This window comes from Myodes glareolus, chromosome 10, assembly GCF_982192425.1.
Source record: "Myodes glareolus chromosome 10, mMyoGla1.1, whole genome shotgun sequence".
NCBI lineage: Eukaryota > Metazoa > Chordata > Mammalia > Rodentia > Cricetidae > Myodes > Myodes glareolus.
This window is the reverse complement of record NC_142035.1, coordinates 11,769,334-11,788,369: the sequence shown is the minus strand read 5'-3', so window position 1 is coordinate 11,788,369 and position 19,036 is coordinate 11,769,334. Positions and strand designations below refer to the sequence as shown.

The 19,036-nt window shown below is 48.1% G+C and overlaps 1 protein-coding gene across 2 annotated transcripts in view; it reads right to left on the bottom strand.

Moving 5' to 3' along the window:
- Positions 1-3,202: 3,202 nt before the first annotated feature.
- The window catches only part of B4galt5 (beta-1,4-galactosyltransferase 5), a 56,565-nt gene continuing 40,731 nt past the window's right edge, over positions 3,203-19,036 (bottom strand). For both annotated transcript variants that reach the window (XM_085696996.2, XM_048441127.3), the window contains exons 2-9: positions 18,173-18,307; positions 14,113-14,226; positions 12,750-12,874; positions 11,444-11,560; positions 10,359-10,546; positions 9,736-9,858; positions 6,655-6,756; positions 3,203-6,236 (exon numbers count right to left, since the gene is read on the bottom strand). In XM_085696996.2, the coding sequence (XP_085553122.1) occupies positions 6,089-6,236; positions 6,655-6,756; positions 9,736-9,858; positions 10,359-10,546; positions 11,444-11,560; positions 12,750-12,874; positions 14,113-14,226; positions 18,173-18,307 (1,052 nt within the window). In that variant the 3' untranslated portion in view covers positions 3,203-6,088. The remainder of the gene's footprint in view (positions 6,237-6,654; positions 6,757-9,735; positions 9,859-10,358; positions 10,547-11,443; positions 11,561-12,749; positions 12,875-14,112; positions 14,227-18,172; positions 18,308-19,036) is intronic.

The following is a 19,036-nucleotide window of genomic DNA, read 5'->3' as shown; positions in this document are numbered from 1 at the left end:
TGTAGTTCCAATTGGCTTGGAACTGAAAATGTAGAACATGCTTGCTGTGAACTCATAGCGATTCTCCTGCCTCTGCCTGACTGCTGTGTCAGCACCACACCCAGGAGGAGTTATTGACTGGCCATCCAGAAGGGAAAAGGCTCCTCCTTCCTGGTGACACACTTCAGTCACACTGCCCCACCTCACTGAAAACTACACAAATATTTGTGAATGAAAAATAAAAGGAGGAGGTGACTGCTCCTAGGTATGGTGGAGGAGTTCATTGTAGCTATAAGGGAGAACATAGCCAGAGATATCTGGAAGAACCCAGAGTGAACATGACCCTGAGTCGGGCCAAGTTAAGGAGAAGGGATAGGGGAGAGCCAGGGGATCAGGAGACCAAGAGGCAAAATGGGTCCGTAACCAAGATGGCTCTGATAGGAATCAGAGAAGTTGGGGGAAGAGCGGGCCAGCCCAATCCCTGGGTGGAGAAGTTTAGGGTAGGGCCCTGGCTTGCCAGCCAGGGGGACCCTTTATCAGGTAGGGACTGAGGGATGCTGGGAGAAGCTCGCCAGAGCTACTTTGATATGTTAATAGGAATCTCAACAGTTTGTCCTGGGTTTGAGACCTAACACTGATGAAGGAAGGAGTCTAGAAGAGACCAGAGAAGCTAAATGGGGAGGGAGTGGTGCCTTACTGGTGTACACCCTGGGTGTTCACACAGGGCTTCCAGGGGCAGTGACACTTAGGAAACCTTATAAAGTAATGGGCCAATTACAGGGCCTTTTACAAATCATGTATTTATCCCCCACATATGTATATATGTAGGCAAACTATTAAAGAGCGGATTCAACTCTCCCCCCACTCCCTAACATAAACCCATTTATTGCTTTTAGAATAAATTACTTTTAGGTTATGCCTGGAAAAGCTTTTAAGAGCCCACAACAAAAAGCAGTTGTGGGCTTCAGGGCTTTCCCCAGGACGATGCTCTGCAGCTCACTTTCTGACCTCAGGGCATTCTTGGCTTCCGTTTCCCCAAAGCAATTGCCTCGAGTCATCGAAGTCTGGTGATGTTTCTGGCTGGCACTTAGACACAGAGGCTGCAGAACACCCACTGAAGTACAGCCCACTGCCCCACCCTCAGCCCTACCCCACAGGAGTCTGAAGAAGTCAAGTGTGAAATTGAGACGGGATACCCTTCTCCAGAGGAAGAGGATGTGGTTATCTTCACAGCCCACTCGGCAGACTGGGCCCCCAGGACACGTTTCTCATTGGTGGACATTTGCAGGCAGACGCCACTCTGCCAGAAGTGGTGGTAATGCATTCTGACAGACTCAGTTCTATGTAGTGATATTTTATTTGTATTCTTTTTATTTTTTATTTGTATTTTAATAAATAAAGCTTGCCTGAAGATCAGAGTGCAAAATTAAGCCACTAGAGGCCAGGATGTGGTGATACACACCTTTAGTCCCAGGACTCAGGAGACAGAGGCAGACAAATCTCTGAATTCAAGGCTACCCTTGCTACACAAGACTGATCCAGAAACAGATCCAGGTGGTGGTGGCTCACACCTTTAATCCCATTGTTTGGGAGTCAGATACCTTTAATCTCAGCACTAGGGAGGTAGAGGTATGGCTGAGTGGATAGAGAAATATAAAAAAGAGACAGGAACTCACTGGAGTGTTGGTGGAGACACAGTGCAGTCTGGGCAGTCTGAGTATTGCCCCTTCGGTCTGAGCATTGGTAGAGGTAAAAGGTCTCTCTAGCAGCTACTGTTCTGCTTCTCTGGTCTTCAGCTTTAACCCGTCTCTGGGTTTTTAATACTTGTGCTACAGTTCTGCTCACTGGATGGAGCCTGTCTCATGATGTCACATCAGCCAGTAAAATGGCTCCCCTCCCATTGGTATTGAGATTTCTCTGCTGCACTGAGCCAGCTCCTCAGGGCCGGCACCCCTGGATCTTCCTGCCACTTTCCTTGGAGGACAGTACCTGGCTTCCCCACCACCAATTTGCCATGTTCCACCCTTCATCCCCTGTCACTTTTGTGACTTCCCCTCTCCTGTGACTCTCCTGCCCAACCTCTCCAGGGGTGCACCAAAGCTCCATGCTTCCTGCAGGCAGCCCCACAGCCCCCACCCCAAACCACACTTCTTGTTCTCTGTGGCCCCCACCCCCCACAAATTTGGTTCTCAGCCCCCCCCCCCCCGTCCCAACTCTCCATTCATCTGAGGGACTGACCCACCAGGCCTCAATGGTCCCTTCCCTGATGACCTCACCAGAGCATACAGCTGTCCACTTACTGTGCTTTGTGGTCTCCAACCCCTAAAACACAATACAGAAAGTGGTACCATGCATGTGGGAAAGTCGGCAGCTCCCAAGGACTCCTCCATCCCCCAGCCCTGGCCAGCCCTGGTCCTGCCCAGCCTCCTTCCCTGACTCACAGGCCCTGACCAGCTTTGCTACTTTCTGCTGCTGTGCACATGCAGCTTACCCGACCCAGTTCTCCAACTCTACTTCACTAGGCTTCCTCCTTGGCCAAGTACCAGCCAGGCCTTCTTCCCAACACATCCTGTGGACTGGGAGCGGCTTCCTGGAACCTCAGACAGCTTGCTCTGAGAGGTCTCTTATTTTACCTATCTTGTTCCCAGTGCCTAAGTGCAGGGCTGTGTCCTCTATGTTAAAAGAAAAAAAAAAAACAAAACACTGGGGATGGGGGCACTGGACAGTTGGCTCAATGGCTAAGTACATAGACTTTCTTGAACCATGGAGGCTCATAATCATCTCTAACTCCGGCTCCTGGTGAGCCAATGCCCTCTTCTGGCCTCATTTAGGCAAACATATGCACTCATAAAGTAAAAAATAGCAAGAAAGACGGTTGGGCCTCCACTGATAGAGAGTTGGGCGAGTATGCACTAAATCTGAGTTCTTTCCCCAGCACCACACAAACCTGTTGGTGCACACCTATCGGAAGTTCAAGGTCACCTTCAAGTACATATATGGAACAGGTTTGTGACCAGCCTCGGCTATAGGAAACTGGAAAACAAGGCAACCCCCCCCCACACACACACAATCTGTGAGTAGAATCAGGTAGAAAGCAACCCAGAACAGGCCACAGAGACTGTTCTAGAACCCAATTGTCACCCACGTGTGGTGTTCTACAGAGGAGAGAGAATCTCCCTGAAAGGCAGTTAGAGAGAGAGAGAGAGAGAGACAACCATTGAAGTCTGGTTCTTGAATATGTATTTTTACTGAAAAAATCATTCATAAATTAACATACAAAAATGTACAAACACATGAGTGAACAATGTAATGACAAAGGACTGCTTCTGTGAAAAGTGTTTTTAAAACATCTTTAGATTTCAGTGCAAAAATGTACCCCTGGCACCTTTTAAACAGAGAGCAAGCTCAAAACAAACAGAAGTAACGATGGAATAAGCTAGCTGCGTTCAATGCCTCATCAGTGGTGTGTGGGTACAGTCAGTACATGCTCCGCTACTGGCCTCTGAGGAAGGAAGGTGCTGACAAGAGTCCCTGTTTCAGCAAAATCAAAGGTTTGCAAAATCCCTCTCCCTCGAAAGAAACCCTGTGTGAAGGGGAACCTTCCACACACAAGGCAGTCAAGGGCAAGGCTGGTTTGAGGGTCACTCGTCTGTAGCACTGAATAATCTCAGCTGCCAAAATACACCAAGGTCATACTCGCTCCTCGCTGTCATTTTCTTTAAGCATCCTGTGACCTAACTAACATGTGGCCTGGTGGTATGGTTCTGACTGTGACATTTCCCACTCAGCATGTGACTTAGTGGACAATGATCGACAGTGCCCGCTAAGAGCCCACACTAAAAACAAACTTGGACATGATTGCAAAAGAATATAAGCGACCCTACTTTGAGCAGTAAAAAGACCTTTTCTTTTGTCCCCAAATCGGTGTTTCTTTCTTAAATCAAGTATCAGCCTTTGGCCCAAAGCAGTACCCTGTGGCATGTGTGAGAAGGCAGAGCTTCAACTGGGACACATGCGGCATGCACCACTGTCCCTCTCTGGAAGCCCCTCTAAAGGACCATGGCTCTGCCACACTGAAAGCAGTTCCTGGCCTTCAGTGCAGAAACAGAAGAATGAGGGGAGCGAAGGCTGGGCCCACGGCTCAGTGGCAGAGCACTCACCTAGCATGCTGAAGCCATGAGTTTCATGCCCAGCACTTCAAAACTAACAAGAGAAGGGCAGAGGGTCTGGACTGGGGACCAACACAATCTTTATTGCTGTGTACCGTAAGACAAAGGCAAGTCAACGCAGCCGTGCAGCTCCTTGCCCAGTGCAAACAGATGACGCAGCTCACCAGCGCTCTCAAGGGCAGGCACCTGCTCTCTCATACGAGCGGGAAGCATTCTGCAATGCCATCTGTTCCCTAGATACCACTCTATTCTACAAAAAGAACAAAAACAAGAAAGAAAAAAAAAAACAAGGCCTGGCCAATCACTCCCACAGTCTGTGGGGATCATATGTCCACAGAACCAACTTGTGCAACGCAAAAACCCCAACCCCACATATTTACACATCCCACACCCACTTATGTAAACCATGAACATCGAGGGCGCTGAAGGCAAAAAAGGCAAAGAACAGAAGTTGGAGGCCTAAAGAGAGCACTCCTCACCACACACAGATCCCTGTTGTAGGGACAGGGCCACAGCAAAGGCAGACACAGGAAGGGGCCTTGGCTCAGGAAGGAAGAATTCTTTTGACTGCAGTTTAGGAACTGCCATCAGGAAGCAGGGGTGACCTCTGCTGGCTGCCTGTCAAAGCTCTGGTGAGATCTCACCTGGATCCTAGCTGACACACAGCACCCAAGTGCCACCTACTCCTTGACTGAGCCCTTCCCAATCAATTGCTTGTTAGTACAACACAGCATCTTCCCAGAAACCAAAAAAGGGAAACGGAGCAACCACTGAAGCCAGCTGGTCATGCAGGCACAGCTCTGAGAAACTGGCCAAGTTCAAAAGAAAGAGGAGCGTCACCCAACAGGCACTCTGAGATGTTGAAGGGATAAAAAACAAAGTCCAGAGAGCTGGGTCCGCACAGTGCCACCCCCTCCTGGGGGGGGGGGGCAGATCCTGCTACACAGCTCAGGTTGGCCTGGAACTTGCTATGTATCCCACAACGGCTTCAAACTTCCTGTTCATCAGCCCCTGCCTTTCACACTGGAGTGATAGCCCTGCACCCTGCCTCGCCCAGCCTCCACATACCCTGGCACTGAGGGGGTCTGTAAGAGGGGAGAGCACTGTGGCCCTAAGAGCAGTCCCTGCTTAGCTGTTAAGTCTCTGGAGGGGAGGGAGGAGTGAAGGGGCTGTAGTGATAGGTTCTTTGTTCTGCCCCGTGTCTACTCCCTTCTGAAATGACAGGGATTTGGGTGATGACACTCTCCAACTATGTGGTAACTCAGTTATGTTTGCCACCCAAGGTGATCTAATATACGAAGCCCTCACTCTGAAGTGGAGCCAGCTATAAAATTAAATTTTAAAAAGGCATTTTACATGGCTTATTTACAACTACACTTCTTCAAGAAGTGACTGTTATGTGCCTATCACTCCATGTCCCTCCCCTCCGCCCTTAGTTCCCACCCAATGCAGCTAATTTTCTTTTAAAAAAAAAAAAGGATAGAAAAGATAAAGAAAGAAAAAGAAAAAAGAAAGAAAAAATTCTCCCCAAAACCAAACAAAATGAGAACCAAAGAGAACACCAGAGATGCAGAGAACGGTGTGGCAGTCCTCCTGCTTCAAGCCATGGGTGGCTAGCCATGGTGGCCTCTGGGTCTGGCCATTCATCTCTCCGAGGGGCACCAAGCCTGGCCCTGGGGTGGGGACAGACGAGAGCAGCAGGGCAGGCATCTGTCTTGTAGAATGAAGCCAGTGCTGATGAGAGGTGTCCCCAAGCCGCCTGCCCCTGTTTGGGCCTACAGCTGAGGCCTTTGTGCGTGTGCTCTGTGACAGTTTTCTGGAACCCTATGGTCCTGCACTCCACTCTCTTTCTGTCCTCGTCCTGTGTTGACCCCCAGGACGGCGCATCATAGCGCTTCTGAGGGGGTGGTGGGTAGGTGGACACGACTTCTCTCCACATCTTAGTACTCAGTCACCTGAGCCAGCTCGGGTGTCAAGTTGACAGTTATGTTTTTATACAAGGCGTCGTATGTGATGTTTGCAAAATAGTTTAGGTTGTTGAGGCCGTCTAGCCCTTGCCGCTCCTTAGACTTCCTCAGCAGAGCATACCTGGAAAGACAAGGACAGAGAGGGACTCAGAGCCAGCATCCCAGCTCCACACAGTCAGGACAGCTGCCTCACCAGCTTTACAGGATCTCATCTAACGCCTCTCAGGCCAAAGAAAATGGAGGCTCAAGAGACTAACCCAAGGTCAGACTGGAAAAGCCTCAGAAAGAGATTTCAAACAGAGGAGGGGACAAAAAACAGCCAAGTTAGAGCCCTGCTACTCCCCCTGGAGACACTTTCACAGGGCAGGGCTTAGCAGGAGGTCACACCAACTCTCTCAGGTTGCACAGGAGACCCAAATATCTAAATCTCACCAATGGTCACGCACAATGTCTACCTTGGCTAATCAGAACAGACAGCCGTGACACTTAGTCACACTGCCGGTGCAGAGGGATGGTACAGCCAGATAAACAATACCAACCTTCCAAGAAACTGGACTTCTCCTCGATGGTGGTGAGGAATAGACTTGTATTTTCCTGTGTCCCCTTCTGGCCGGCTCACAGAATAGCCCGCATTCTGTACCCTGTCCAAAACCAAAGAGACAGCAGTGAGATGTTGAAGACCCAGAGACTAGCAAACTCTAAAGACACCTCACAGTTTCCCCAACAATGTCCAAGTACCTTCTCACTCATATAACTGATTTTAACGTGCTAACATTTCGTGTGTATGTTTACATGCATGTGCTTGGAGAGGTCAGATGACAACCTTGCATGTCATTCCTCAGGCACTATGTCATTTTTCTTTTTGGAAATAAGGTACCCTACTGTCCTGGAGCTCACCACATGGGCTAGGCTGTGGCTGGCTAGCCCAGGGGATCTGTTGGCTCTGCTTTCCCATTGCTGAGATTATAGGCATGTGCTACAGAGAACAACAACCTTTTCTGAGACAAGATCTCACTGTGTACCTCTGACTAGCCTGAAACTCCCTATATAGACCAGCCTGACCTGGAACTCAGGGATCCTCCAGCCTCTACCTCTCCAGGGCTTGGATCAAAGGCATATGCTATTATGATGGTTTGAATGAGAAATGTCCCCCTAGGTTTCAGTATTTGAACTCTTGGTCCCCAGATGATGGTACAGTTTGGGGAGGTTTAAAAGGTGTGGCCTTTCTGGAAGAAGTCAGCCATTGGGAGCAGGCTTTAGTTTAAATCATTTCCAGTTTGCTCTCTCTGTTTCATGCTTGAGGCTGAGGATGTGTGCTCTCAGCAGCCTGCTCTAGTCACCATGCCTGCTGCCTCCCTGCCATGATGAACACTCACCCCTCTGGAACCGTAAGCCCAAATCAACTTTCTTCTATGAGTTGGCTTGGTCATGGTGCTTATCACATCATCAGAAAAACAATTAATGCAGCCACCAGACCCAGCTTTCAAAAATAGCAAGAAATATGGTTTCAGAGGTCAAACTCAGCATTTTAACAACTATCTCCCCAGCTCGCTCTCTCTCTCTCTCTCTCTCTCTCTGTGGGGGGGGGGGGCACACACACACACACAAACAGCTAGTGCATGCTAGGAAAGTGCTCCATCCCTGAGCCACACCCCAGCAACTGTCACAATGTGTTTTTTGACTGTGTAGTCACACTAAGCATTTCGATAATCTGGAGCGATGCCTCCACATGTGAACAAAAGATGGCATACTCCCATCAAATGCCCATCAGAAGAGTAACTAGGATTTCTGTCTGTGGTAAGACCATGTAATTGCTATTGAAAACAATGGAATAAGGGACTAGGGAGATGGCTCAGCTGATAAAGTGCCAACCATTCAAGCATAAGTTGAGTTTGGATCTACAGGAACCCACTAAGAGCTGAGCGAGCAGTGCTGTGTATCTATAATCCCATCACTGGAAAGGGGAAAGGGAAATGGACAGCTGACTCGAGTTCAGGGCTAGTCAGCCTAGCTCAATCAACAAGCTCCAGCTTCAATGAAGGACCTTGTCTGAAAACACAAGGTGGAGAGCCACTGAGGATGACCCCAACACCCACCTGAAGTCTTCACCTGCATGTAGCTGCAGACTGCAGGGACACATCTGTGAACAGGTCACCAGGCACTCCACCCCTCTGCTTGGGGAGGTTTCACTAACATGGGCACAGAGTACACAGAGAACCACAGGGAACATGGGGAACATTGCTATATCATGGCTCAAGAGCCCTAACACATCACATTCAGACCAAATTTATTTCAAAGACCTTTTCCTAAGTACCAGTGGGAATGAGACAATCTACTAAGTTACCACCTGTATGCATGGGAACACTGAAGGCTAAACAAGCCAACAGGAAGCTATGTAAGCTTCAGACAGCATCCCACACAAGACACCGTGTGTTTCTAACACTTACATCACCCAGCCCCAAGCAGTGACACTTACCCTGAGACTGTGGTGACTGACACTTACGGGTCTGATAAACTGACACAGGTCTGATGTGGTTCATTCACCATGTTTTAAAGACAAACTGAAATGGTAATAAAGTTGTTTTGGGGTGCACAGACTGGGGCAATTTATTTTTATTCGCATATGAATTTTACGATGCACATATTTCTTCCCTCCCCTGTTCTATGAATGAAGTCTTACTAGGTAGCCTGGCTTTGAAGTCAGAGAACTCTTTCTTGTCTCCACGGCCTCCCAAGTGCTGGGATATACCACACCCTGCTATTACTCTCTTTCTAACAAAGTATTGAACATTTTTATTTTAACTTTATGTATAAGCACCTTGTGCAAGCTTGGTACTGTTGGAGGTCAGAAGAGGGCATCAGATCCCTTGGAATTGGAGTTATAATAGACAGTTGTGAGCTGCCATGTGAGTGCTGGAATTGAACCCAGGATCTCGGCAAAAGCAGCAAATGTTCTAAACCAGCAAGCCATCTCTCCAGCCCCAAATTAATCTTACGTTTTAATTATGCGTGTGTTTCTATGTCTGTGTGTGAGTATGTGCCAGTGAGTACAGGTGCCTACAGAGGAGGGCACTGGTCCTCTGGAGCTAGAGTTACAGACAGCTGCGAGTTGCCCAATGTGTGTGCTGGGAACCAAACTGAGGTGCTCTGGAAGAACAATAGGCGCTCTTAACTGCTGAGTCATTTCTACAGCCCTCATATATGTTATTATAAAAAGACTGTTAAGCTGTCATTTGTTTATTTTTATTTATCAAAAGAGAAATTGAGAATAGTTGCCTTCATAGAAAGCAGAGATATATTTTTAGTTTTGGTTAGAAGAGTTTTTCTGTTGTTATTTAATGTTATAACTATAATTTTTAAAACAAACTCCAAATAATCACAACTCCCAATATTCATCTCCATCATGAAAGAAAATAAGGCAGTCACTCCAAGAATCCCATCAGAAGGATGGGTGGAGCTGCTGTGTAATGTGGTGGGGGCACACAGGAAACACCCACCAGCCTCACACCGACAACTGGCTGAATATATGGTTCTTTCCAATGTGGCCTCAAGGACACCGGGTGACACATGTAGCTCCTGGTGGACACTGTGGCAGCGTGGGGGTAGGACGGGCTGTATACCTGTTCCACAGATCGTCATCTTCTCCACCCCAGCCCCAGAAGGCATTAGGAAAGCCATTGATTTTCCGAAATTGTTCTACAGTCAGGCCGCTCACTCCACCAAAAAACTCTGCGTAGGGAAGCCTGAAGGAAGGACAGCAGTCATGTTAGAAGACCTAGAGTTGAATTTCCTGATGATTTTGTCTGTTTTCCTGTACTGCAGGGATGGAACCTGGAGGCTCACACAGCCAGGCAAGAGAACTGAGCACCACTCCAAGCTCCCAACTGGTCTGCAACAACTTTATTGTGCAGTGAGTGACAGCACAGAATTTACTCAGCGTGTGTGGAGTTGTGCAACCATGGCCACCTTCGGTGTTCGGTCACTCCACACTGGTCATCACCACTCAAACATTTCGCTCCCCATCCCCAGTCACACTACTAACCCACTTTCCATCTCCACAGCCCGCCTACTCTGGACACTTTCCACAGTGAACAAGATGGTGACTCTGGGCCTCACGCCTGCTCACTGCTGAGCTCCTGCATACAGTACTACACTTAACAAGTCGCCCATCAGCTGACACAGCTGGTCACAGCCAGCTGCATCTCGTGTCTATGACTGGCCTTTGGGAGGAGGAGACACTCACAGGTACATGTATTTGTCCAGTTTGGTTGCAAAGTGCCTGGGCATTTGTCCACAGCCATAGTAGTTGCGGTCGCTCTCGGGTATGTGATCCACATCATGGAAGATCAGGCAGTCCCAATCCAAGTCCTTCATGGCTTCTTGAAAGCCGACATTGAAAAGCATGGCTCGGTTAAAGGGCTGGGTACCAACCTAAAAAAACAAAGGATCTTGAAGCAAAGACCTTACTGCCTTTGCTGCACACCAAAAGGGCTCCTAGGAGCCAAGTGGACAGACCACTGAGCCCACATAGACTGCAGCATTTCTCAGCCCACAGTCACCCAGGGAGTCCACTGGATTCTGTCTTGTTTCTTCAGAGAGCACTGCATCGACACAAACCGCAGCTGAAGACAAAGGCCTACAGCCACGGCATATACAGGAAACAGGCCAGGCACTACCAAGCCTCAATCCATGCTGCTCACACATCTAGTGAAAGAGGGTGTGTTCATCTCAGCTTTTTATTCTGAAGGTCCCACTACAATAGTCATTGAGATCTCCAGGGATGACTGTCTGAGGATTACAAATTCTGTGGCAGGTAGAAACCAGTTCATACCAGTTATGGCCTACTTAACTACATGTTAACCTTCTTATCCAGGCTAACACCAAAACATACACTCAGGACAGGGGCAAGGGAGGTGCTGGATGGTTTTGATGTTTGTCAACTTGACACAAACCTAGACATATCAAGGAAGACAGACTTTTTTGTTTTGTTTTTTTGAGACAGGTTTCTCTGTGTAACAGCCCTCCCTGGCTGTCCTGGAACACACTCTGTAGACCAGGCTGGCCTTGAACTCACAGAGATCTGCCAGCCTGGGATTAAAGTTGAGTGCTACCACACCCAGCGAAGAGGGACCCTTAATTAAGAAAATAACTCCCTAAGACTGGCCTGTAGGCAAGTCTATGGAGCATTTTCTTAATTAATGATTGATGTGGGAGGGCCAAGCTCATGGGGACAGTGTCACCCTGGGCTCTTTATACTGAAGACAGTGTCACTGCTGCTTCCCAGATTGTGGGCTCAGAAGAGAGAGAAGAAAACTAAATGTCACTCACTTGCTCGACCACATAGAAGGCAAACTGCAGGCGCTGGCGCTGAAGCATTGGGAGCAGGTGTCGCAGGAGGACTGGGAGGTGCTCATGACGGTTCCGGAAGGGGATGAGGATGGCCACCTGCAGTGAACCACAGGACGACAGGAAGCCACCAGTTAGTTAGCTGTTGGCCCTAGCTGCCCAATTTTCTACTTTGCTACACAGTTGGAAAACCCTAGATATGCAACCCTTAGGGAGTGCTGAGAGCCCCCTGACATTCTCTAATGCTGGTCTATGCAAGCAATGGCACCATGGAATTATCTGGATCCTATCTAGTCTGCAGCTCTAAGAGGCAGATAGACCCAAGGTGACCCAGCACAAAGGTCTCTCTAGAAGTATGCCAACACAGAGTGAGTGAAGCTCCTCAATGCTGCACATAGCTCATTCTACAATGGTCATCTGTGCACACTTGCTACCATACACTAAGTTTATCCCATGGCTTGTGTCATGGTCTGTCCCTCACAGGATCAGCAGCATCCAAGTACTTTATCAAATACTTGTCAAAGAATGGCCTTTAGCTTCCGCCTCCTCTCCTGACTACAGTCACCCTACAAAGACCCAAGGTCTGTAGGAAGGTCTGTTCAGCTGGAGAACTGCACTACGGTTCACTTATCTTCCAGTAACTTGGGAGACCAGACAGGAAGCTGATGGAGGAAGGTCATCTGTCTATTGTGTTACTTTCATTGGTTAATAAAGAAACTGCCTTGGCCCTTTGATAGGATAGAAAACTAGGTAGGTGGAGTAAACAGAACAGAATGCTGGGAAGAAGGCAGTGAGGCAGTCGTCATGACTCTCCTCTCCGAGACAGACGCAGGTTAGAATCCTCCTGGTAAGACACCACCTTGTGGTGCTACACAGATTATTAGAAATGGGTTAGATCAATATGTAAGAGTTAGCCAATAAGAGGCTACAGATAACGGGCCAAGCAGTGTTTAAAAGAATACAGTTTCCGTGTAATTATTTCGGGTGTAAGCTAGCTGGGATCTGGGTAGCGGGAAAGCAACCCGCCGTTCCTTTTACAGGAAGCAAAGACACAGTCCACAAATGTGTCAGCTGACTTATTGACCCTCTCTCCCACAAATAATCCTGCCTGGGAACAAAGGGGTTCAGTGCAGCCACACGTCAACAGGGTGCTGTCAATCTCTCTGGCTGCAGGAGAGTGCTTGGGGAAACTCATTTCTCAAAAATGAGAGGCAGAGTGCAAGTTCCCAGATGTTACAGTTCTTGAACCCCAGATGTGTTAACACCTGTGGTCTGACTCATAGCCCACCTTCCATCGAGGCACACAGTCCGAAGGCTTCCAGTGGCCTCCAAGCTTGATGGCTGGGTCTCTGGAGAAGAGCTCGTGAATATCGTCCATTCTGATCTCACTCATGTTTATGTCTATCGGGCCCTCTGGACACACAGAGAGAAAAAACAATTAAAACTTTCCCAGGCTGAGCCCTGGCCAGGCTGTTTCCCATCTCTCTGCCCTTTAGGGTGTCACTGCCATCTGACAAAGAAGTGTAATAAAGGGACAACACCTTAGAGGTTGGCTCCTGCCAAGGTGGGGAAGGAACAGAGACCTTGAAGCCAAGGGGAGGCAGCTCTTTTCAAGTCCCCCCCACCCCTGCCACAGGGAACTCCATTTCACTCAACACACTCACTGCTCACTCTTCCAAAAGTCCATGAGGTGGTAGCTCAATTCAGAGGTGCGCTCAGGCTTGGCAGCTCGTTCAGGCCAGCTGCCTGTCTCAACCCAGCCACCAGTGAGTAGGGGTTCTGAGTAACAGTGCCCAAACTCAGAGCACACATCTCTGACGAAGCTCCAAAACTGAAACCATGGCAACTATAAGTGCTAGGGAAGCCAGGAGTAGGGCACAGGCCTTTGATACTAGTCCCCAGGGCTGCAGAGGCAGGAGGATCTATCTTTGTGAGTTCCAGGCTAACCTAGTCTACAGAGCGAGTCCCAGAACAGCTAGGAGCACTAATGCTGGAATAAAAGGTGTGGCCACCATGCAGGGCTTGAATTTTTTTTAAACCAGCATTTTGTTAGGAAAATAACTTTTTGCTGGAATGTGGTGGCATACACCTTTAATCCCAACCCAAAGGAGGCAGAGGCAGGTGGATCTCTGTCTACAAAGGACCCTAGTCTACAAAAGACCCTATCTCAAAAAACAAAATAAAAACAACAACAACAAAAAGAAAATAACCTTTAGCAACTAGCCAGAGTGGGATGGACAGGAAGTGTGGGGAGTGGGGGGGGGGAACAAATGGGAACAAAGCAGCAGGACACAGAAGAAGAAGGTGGGTAGAGGGTCTATTGTATCAAACCAGATATAACCAGTGGGCAATTTACACAAAAATGACAAAGCCTTGGCCAGATCTTTCTCCAGGACACCTCATGAAGGCCATCACAAAGGGCAGAACACAGCACCGCTGAGAATATGGGTCAACAGCAGCAGATTCGGCTGAAGAGAAGCTGAGGTAAAAGAATTCCTCTGGCCCCAACTCCCAGAGCAGGAAGCCTTTCACTATCCAAAGTCAGAGAAGCCAGCTGGTCACACTCTCCCTTCCGCATTAGTTAACCAGAAGTTAAGTAACTTGTTAAGAACTAGTTGCATGAAGCATCGAGGTAAGCCGGATCTACTTACTCATGGAAGGGAGCCTCTCTGGGCAAGGGTGGTTGGCAAAGTAGGTGAAATCTTCAGGAAGAAATGTCGTGGTTGGGGGGAAGACTTCACTGTGGTTCAAGTCCAGAGGATAATCTAGGGAGAGAAGAGAAAGGCGGCTCAGCAAGGCACTAGTATGCTGACTCCTCCAGCTCCTCAGAAGCTTTTGTAGTTTGGTGGGAGCAGGTAGTGCAGTGCTGCAGCTAAAAATGTGAAGCCACTCACAGGAGGGGACTGCTGTAATGGCTCCCTTCCCATGTGCATCAGCACTGTGGGTTTCTGATACTCAGTTTATAGCCAGTGGGAATCAGAAGGAAGTCTAAACAGCACAGACGACCCCCCCCCACACACACACCTCCTATTTTACCAGCAACTTGAACCTCTGACCAGCTTCCTTGGCATCTGCACTTGTTCACAGCCAAGCAGCTCATCCTGCTAACTTGCTTCTCTGAATTTACTCTAGATGAGGAAGGCCACTGCACTTCCTTTCCATGGCCTCCATTGCCTCTTCTTGTCCTACAGTCTCCCAATTACTTGGCTTAACTGGACTTAGGGCAATGTTTGGTGTTAATCTGAAGATGCCATAAACATCAGTCATAGCTGAGGGGTGTGGAAGGTGATGCTGTTTTTGGAGTCGTTCTCATCTACTCCCTCGGTTTCACATGGAATTGCTTCTGACTCAGCACTGTGCCCTCCCTCTGCACCACCTCTCAGAGAGGCACCTTCTTGCTGTGACAGTGCCCCATCCCCCAGGTCTTTCACTAGCACCACTGGATGACTTTCATGCTTTATGCAGGACTGAACCTCATTTTTGAAAGTTCTAGTTTCCTCTTCTCGGGTTCTCCAATGGCTTCCTTAAAGAGGGTGCCGGAGAAATGGCTCAGTGGTTAGAGTATTGGTTGCTCTCACAGAGGATTCAAATTCAGTTTCCAGACCCACAGCTCACAACCACCTGTAACTCCAGTCTCACAGATTCAATGTCTTCTTCTAGCCTCTGTGGACACTAGGTACACAGACACTAGGTATTATGGCACACAGACACACATGCAAACAAAACACTCAAATATGCAAAATAAACATTAAGAAATACTTTTAAAAAATACTTTAAAAAGATATGGTGGAGCCAGGTGGTGGTGGTGCACACCTTTAATCCTAGCACTCAGGAGGATCTCCGTGAGTTTGAGGTCAGTCTGGTCTACAGAGCAAGTTCCAGGACAGCCAGGGCTGCACAATGAAACCCTGTCTGGAAAAACCATAGCAACAGAGGTGGTAGAAAGTACATTATCTTGAAACCTAGTGTATCTGATGGTTTCTGTTTCTCTCACTTCATTCAAAGTGGTTGAGCTATAGTAGTATAAGCAACTTCCCAACTTCCACAGCTTTTTAGCCTGTGGTGCTGAAGGTGGCTGGTGCCGTTCAAACACTTGGTCTTTGTGTATGGTTTGTTCAGGAACTGCAAATGGCTTTGCCTTGCTGGGGATCTACTTCCAACCCTGTACTGGCCATTCAGTGGGCCTTTCAAGTCTGGAATTTCACTATTCTCTGGTTCTGGAATGTTTAGGGTGAGGTGTCACCCGGTGACAAGTCCCTTCACTGTTCTGCTTTCCTTTGTTCCATATCTGTGTAGTAGTGTTGCTAAGCATTGGAGTGGGAAGTCAAGCAGTTGTTAGGGTGTAGACACTGAGTCACATGGCAAGCTGTTCTGGCTGAGTACTGTGGTCCAGAGCCCCACTGTTATAAATTATTTTCAGGTCTTTCCTGGGTCTGGTCAGACTCCCCAGAGAGATCTGCTCTAGTACTCTGCCATAACGCAGTCCTGAATTAAGCACCCTGGCAGAGAGGACAAAAGTGCAACACCACACTGAAGGAACTACTTTACATGTATAGGGTTTTCAGGGCTCCAGCTCCTGCTGGGGACAAAGCTCTGGGCATCAGTCTTCCTGGATTTTGGTCCTTCAAAAGTCTCAAGTATACCAAGTTGGTCCTCAAACTTGCTGTATGACCACCTGGACTCCCGATCCCAGCTCACCTTTATTCTGATTCCCAAACGTTTGGGACATTGGCCATTACAGCTCTGTGGGACTCTGGGGACGCGCTGAGCAGTGAGGCTCCCTGCTGTGGCATTATCAATTATTGTTTGGCTTCTATGGGTCTGTGAAGTCCTTCTCTTTTATTTTTGCTTCCCAACTTAATTTCCCTCTACTGTGGTCCTTCTTATTCTTAAGGTTTTACACCATTAAATACACAAAACACACATACTACATGCCACACATACCCCACATACATTTTCCCACCATTTAAGTGGGATCTAAGAGTGTGTAAGCAGATGCCTGTTTTCCTGGGTACTGTTACTACCACACAGGAAAAAGGCCATGACATCACTCCCTCATAAGGTTCAACAGAAGAACCATGCAGAAAACTCCGTCCAGAAAAGGGCAGGGCCAGCAGAGCTGTGGCAGCTGCACCACCGTTCTGCACAGACTGTCTCTTTTCCCAGTCCTTTAGAATCACACAGGTGTGACAAACACTAAAGCTGGCTTTCATTCACTCTGTGGCTGGAGCTGGAGAATTTTCAACTCAGGTTGTTTTTTGTTATGCTGTTTTTTCTTAAAGAATACCGAGAGGGCGTCCAAGAGCCAAATGGCTAACACACCCAGGCCTTTATCCAGGGAGGATGACTTGAGGAACACTGGTCCTGTCTTGAGAGTGGGGATAGAAAACAGAATGTCATCCTTTTTGTTTGGAGTTTTTAAATGCTAGGCCTATACTTTTTAAAAAGCATTTCAAATTTTAGATATTTATTTTATGTGTACAGGTACTCTGCATGCATGTGTGTCTGTGTCTGCTTATGTGCCTGGTGACTGCAGAAGTCAGCTATAAACTGGAGCTACAGGTGGTAGTGAGCTACCATGTGAGTGCTGGGAACTGAATCCAGGTTCTGCAAGAACAGCTGGTGGTTTTATTCACTGGGGCAGCTCTCCAGCACATCCAGCCCATGGATTATATCTTTGCATACTGCACACTCAAAAGGAGAGCAGCATTTCTCCCCTGGAGCTGGGGATGGACTAAGGCCTTTGTGAACATGAGACAAGCATTCTCCATTCATTCAGCCACAGACCGGTCCTGATTTCATTCATTCATTCATTCATTCATTCATTCATTCTGACAAGGCCTCATTGTATAGACTATGCTTCTCAAGTGTTAGAATTTCAGGCTAGTACTTCAATAACAGATATTATTTAGATGATTTTGAGAGCTGCATTATTTCCTTTAAGGAAGAAAGAATGAAGCTGGAGAGATGGCTCAGCAGTGTTAAGAGTACTTGATGCTCTTGCAGAGGACCTAAGTTCAGTTCCCAGCTCCTCTACTGGCCAGCTCATACCCACTTACAACTTCAGCTTAAAGGGATCCAACACTCTCTTCTGGCCTTTGTGTGCACCATCTACACACATGTGCTCAAGTTTTCTCTCTCTCTCTCTCTCTCTCTCTCTCTCTCTCCCTCTCTCTCTCACACACACACACACACACACACACACACACACACAAACACACACGTAAATCTTGAAAGAAGGTAAGAAATTGAGACAAATAAGATGGTTTAGTGATAAATGGACTTGCCACCAGGCCTGATGATCTGAGTTCGACTCCTGGGACATTCTTGGTGGAAGGAGAGAACCAACTTCTGTACTTACTCCATGGCATATTCATGCCCCAACAAAAATAAGTTAAAAAAGAAAATTAAGGCAGCATATAATGGTGAGCACCTTTAATCCCAGCACTTGGGAAGCAGAGGCAGGTGTAACTCTGAGTTTGAGGCCAGCTAGGGCTACACAGGGAGACACTATCTCAAAAACAAAGCAAGAAGCCATGTTCTGAAACACAACTTTGAGTTCAGAAAGAAAATGCAGCCTTCTAGCCACCCTGAGCAGGAGCGATGACTCCAAGCCAATCTTTCTCTCAACACTCTCTCTTTTGGAGATGAATGACTCAGCCTCCCTGCCTCTCTCGGACATTCCATAAGGCTCTCTTCACCACAGCTTACCTGAGTCGTTCAGGCTACTGTTCCTCTTGGCATAGGCGCTTCGGACCACCTGCTCATACACCTGGGCACCAATGGTCCTCACATTGTCCCGAAGCAGGATGCCTTGAGCCTGCACCATGAAGAGGTAGGTATTCACTGTGGAAAAGAGGGTAGAGGAGAGATGAGTAGATGCAGGGGTGAAAGTATCTATTACACAGCTTAACCTCCTTCAGCTCTAAAGCTTTCCACCCTGGATTCAGGACACTCACAGTTCTTGGTGACCAGTAGGTCTAAGGGGAATTTCAGCCAATTCCAAGTCGTAGATAAGCATAAAGTACAACTATGTTCCACTTGGTGGGCAAGCCTTCACAGTGCCCTCTAGCACCGTGACAATCAGAAAGACCTTTACAGACCAGCAGAGACACCTGCAAAGATCTCTGTTCTCAGCACATCCACTTTACACTTGGTGTAACTCAGAAAGAAGCCACAGGCCACTCTGCTCCCCAGGCACTAAAAGCTCTGTATCCCTTCAAAAAACTGAAGAACAGCGGAAGGTGCCCTGCCCAGTCTGCCACCACCCAAGGCAGTAAGGCAAGCACAGCTGAGTGTTCTTCAGATAATGTGAGTAAACTAAAATGTACTGTGAGCAGTGGATGGGCAAGCCACCTTGGGCTCCTGTGTGGCTGCTCCAGGAGGGAGTCACACCTCAGAAGTCCTTTCCTGGTAGGCCACTCCAAGACTCATCACTCCCTCTCAAAGGGAAGGACTGCTTGACGTGTGTGGGGGAACTCCCTGCTAGGGTCTGAGGTGGAATCTTCAATGCCTGGCTGGCCTCTAACGTGGCCTCAGGCTGTAGTAAAAGGCTTGCTATCTGTCTTGACACTC